The sequence below is a fragment of the Sinocyclocheilus anshuiensis genome, unplaced genomic scaffold (assembly GCF_001515605.1).
Source record: "Sinocyclocheilus anshuiensis isolate Anshui unplaced genomic scaffold, SAMN03320099.WGS_v1.1 scaffold431, whole genome shotgun sequence".
Taxonomy (NCBI): Eukaryota; Metazoa; Chordata; class Actinopteri; order Cypriniformes; family Cyprinidae; genus Sinocyclocheilus; species Sinocyclocheilus anshuiensis.
In genome coordinates this window covers 996,525-1,000,709 of record NW_015551065.1, presented here as the reverse complement: position 1 = coordinate 1,000,709, position 4,185 = coordinate 996,525, and the positions used below count along the sequence as shown (strand labels likewise).

The 4,185-nt window shown below is 39.4% G+C and overlaps 1 protein-coding gene across 1 annotated transcript in view; it reads left to right on the top strand.

Moving 5' to 3' along the window:
- The window catches only part of tnfsf13 (TNF superfamily member 13), an 18,843-nt gene that overhangs the window by 5,511 nt on the left and 9,147 nt on the right, over positions 1–4,185 (top strand). Inside the window, exon 5 of the mRNA XM_016451935.1 lies at positions 3,141–3,279. Coding sequence (XP_016307421.1) covers positions 3,141–3,279 — 139 coding nt within the window. The remainder of the gene's footprint in view (positions 1–3,140; positions 3,280–4,185) is intronic.

Here is a 4,185-nt window from a genome sequence, read left to right as displayed (position 1 = left end):
ACATGTATTAAAAGGGGTCGTGTTTAGTCACTATTTAGTGTGGTATTTTTTGACAATATTCACTCATCATGACAGTAAAATAGGGCATTCTAAGTTAATATACTGCAGTATTTCCTCTCTCAATCAGTAGAAAATATGGTTAACACCCGGTCATGCATGAAAACAAAATACCGTCATGTACCGTGAAACCGGTTGTCACGGACACGCCAGGCTCTTTCACCTATCAGCAACATGCGTATCATATGCACGCCAAAGTCAATTTTTGCGTATCAATACCACGAGTTTTCGTTTTTATTTGGCGGACTATTTATACGTATTTTCATGAGACCGGGCTCGCCGACTCGTCAATAAATGAGTACAAAACAGCGTTTCCTAGCGTGGGGAGGGGGTTTCTGTCACGGACACGCCAGGCTCTTTCACCTATCAGCGCTCACAATCACCGGAATACTAATCTCACACACCTGACTGTCATTCACCAATCACCCACACAGCACTATAAGAACACACAGTTCACACAGCCACATCGTCTGGTCTCCCAAGTGGAAAAGAACTCAAACCTATGCGGTATTACTTATCTGTTGATCCACGACTCCTTGATCTCCTGTGATTCCCACGTGTGTGTGTGTGTGTGTGTGTGCGCGTGTGCGTGCTCCGTCTACTTACCTGCATCCAGCTGTTACACCGGCTCCTGGAAACACCCCGATCCTCTCCGTCTCCCTCCGACCTGGTAATCAAGAATCTAACTGTCAGTATCCTCTTCAAGTCCGTTCAAGACTCTAAGTCTGCAATACTCACGAAGTCTTTGATCATCTCCATCCTGAACAATAAACCTGTCTGTTTGATTCTAACTCACCTGTGTATCGAGTCTGACTTCCCGTTACAGAAGACCAGACCACAACCATCATGAATCAAACAGACACTGACCCATTCCAGGAGCTGGTGGATGCTAGTGCCTCTTTGAGATGGCACAATAATACGCTGTTCACTTGCAGAACGCAAGCTTCTAGAGGGCACATAACTCTGAAGTAATGAATTTAGGTAAATGGGTGCAGAGCCAGTGGTGGTTTTGTAGGCAAACATTAATGCCTTGAATTTAATGTGAGCAGCTACTGGTAGCCAGTGCAAATTGATGAACAGAGGTGTGACATGCGTTTTTTTCGGCGCATTAAAGATTAATCTTGCAGCGGCTTTTTAGATTAATTGTAGAGGTTTAATAGAAGTGGCTGGAAGACCTGCCAAGAGAGCATTGCAATAGTCCAGCCTGGATAGAACAAGAGCTTGAACAAGGAGTTGTGTTGCATGTTCTGAAAGAAAGGGCCTGATCTTCCTAATGTTGTATAAAGCAAATCTGCAGAACCGGGTAGTTTTAGCAATGTGGTCAGAGAAATTCAGCTTATCATCAATCACAACTCCAAGGTTTCTAGCTGTTTTTGAAGGAATTATGGGTGATGAGCCTAACTGGATGGTGACATTTTGATAAAGTGCTGGGTTTGTTGAAACCACAAGCCAGTTCTGTCTTAGCCAGGTTGAGTTGAAGGTGATGGTCCGTCATCCAACAAGAAATGTCTGTTAGACATGCTGAGATGCGAGCAGCTATCGTCGGATCATCAGGATGGAATGAGAGGTAGAGTTTAGTTTCATCAGCATAGCAGTGATATGAAAAGCCATGTTTCTGAATGACAGAACCTAGTGATGCCATGTAGACAGAGAAGAGAAGAGGTCCAAGAACTGAGCCCTGAGGCACAACAACACCATTGCAATAATATAAGCAATAAAGTAGTAGATCAGTCATTTTCATGATCTGTTTGAGCTACAGTGCATGATGGGAGATGGAACCTCACCTCCAAGACCGTAAGTGCAATCAAATTGTATGACTTCGATTGATCTGTAAGAATTTCAAGATAAAACCAAATAGCATCCTTGTGTAATACAAAATCTAATGTTCTACTAACAACTGTGATTAGCTACACCAGGTAATCAGTGCACAGAGGCAACTTATGCTGAGAAACTAACCTGGTCAGGGGCAGGCTAATTACCACTGACTCTCTCACATACAATTATTTGACTTAATTATCAGTCCAAAAATAAAAGTATACAGAAAATGCAACTTAAATAATACATAAATTAAATAAAAATGTAGGCTACAACCGAATGTATGTATTGTTTAATGTATTGCGTCCAATATTTAATGACATGGTTGCTACTTGCACATTCAGTTGATTGGCAGTTCCCCTGCCATGCAGCCTTTCTTTGTTTTTTTTTGACAGCTGTACCTTCTATGGTTATTAGTAGAACATTAAAACATTACAATCCAAAATTGCTATTTGAAGCATTAAAAACATTAAATTAAAAGTAAAAAAAAAACAGACTTCATTTTAACTGGTAGGAATAGGCCCACATATTAACTCATTTGAGCTAGTAATTAGGGCTGTATTAGCTAGCTTACATTTGATTTACAGCCACTGCTGTCATAAAATTATGCTTACTCGTTGAACCTGAATGAAATTAGTTAGATTGCATGAACTTTAATTGTCGCTTATTGAACCGCTTTAGCCCCAATTAATTTGTTAGGTTATTTCAAGTCAGGTTTTGGACTTTCAAGTCAGGTTTTACAATTTGCATTTAATTTACTGACCCTCAGGCCATCCAAGATGTAGGTGACTTTTCCTTTCTTCAGTAGAAGTGTACAGAAGTTTTTAGCTGAAACCGTGGTCCTTGGTGACCCATAAAATGTAGTCCACAGCTCTCGTCCCTTTGAGAGGCATAAAAGAATATACAGACAAAATTGCAACACAAAATTAATACTCATGGTTCCTGATGATATATTGAGTTCTTATGAAGTGAAACAATCAGTCTGTGCAAGAAACTTAACATTATTTACAACATGTGGACTTGCATTTTATGAATCACCAAGGATCATAGTTTAAGATAAAAATGATTTACTGAAAAAAAAAAAGTCAGCTACATCTTGGATGGTCTGAGTATGAGTGTTTTGGGTGAACTCTCTTTAAGGTTCATTTATTTCAACTACTTTTTCAAGTATTTACATGTAATTGTCCCCTACTCAGTACAATAAATCACTCACTGTATTAATAATGCTCAATCACTGAGCATTAGGTTTGTTCTGTTACTCGCCACAGGTGCTGTATAAAGACACCACCTGGGTAATGGGTCATGTGATCACGAAGAGGCACAAGGGGGCGGAGACTAAGCTGATGAAGTGTTTAAAAAGCATGCCCAGTAACGTCAGCCAGCCACTCAACACTTGCTACACTGCTGGTGAGTTATCAGGACAATAATGGTAAAAAATGAATTAACTCTTGGCATGTTTATACATCAGATAGTATCACTCAGACTACGGTCCCCCTCAAGTATACTGCCAGAAAGATTGAACCACTGCATAAGTGTTAAAAATGAAGGAACTAACAAAAATTACATATTTTAGAACACAGTGAGAGCATGATATTTCAGTCTCAATAAAAGCAGGGTAAAAGGCTTGATTTTTATATATATATATATATATATATATATATAACAATAAAATGTAATGAGGATAATTGAGTGATGAAAAATTAATATTAAAAAATAATACTAATAGGGCTGTCATGATTCCTCTATTAAATTTGAGTACTCAAAACCAGACTGGCCAAGCTGGTTTTACAGTAGCTGGTTGTTCCAGCTGGTTTTCCCAGCCTGACCAGCTAAAAAAGTGGTCAAAACCCCTCTAAAACCAGCCAGCTGACCAGCTATGACCAGGGTGGATGATTAGTTAAAACCAGCCAACCAGCTTAGGCTGGTTTTAGCAGTTTTATTTTTAGCAGGGTATCTTTCTAAATATACTAACTGTTTGCTATATGCTAACATTGCGACTTCAAACAAGTTTAAACCCTCGCTCTGAGTTTGCATGTTTTGATTTCCACATGTTCTTGTTCAAGAAATTACTGGCTGTAGCATTTCTATCACAAAGATTTCCCAGCCTGACCAGCTAAAAAAGTGGTCAAAACCCCTCTAAAACCAGCCAGCTGACCAGCTATGACCAGGGTGGATGATTAGTTAAAACCAGCCAACCAGCTTAGGCTGGTTTTAGCAGTTTTATTTTTAGCAGGGTATCTTTCTAAATATACTAACTGTTTGCTATATGCTAACATTGCGACTTCAAAATACAAGTTTAAACCCTCGCTCTGA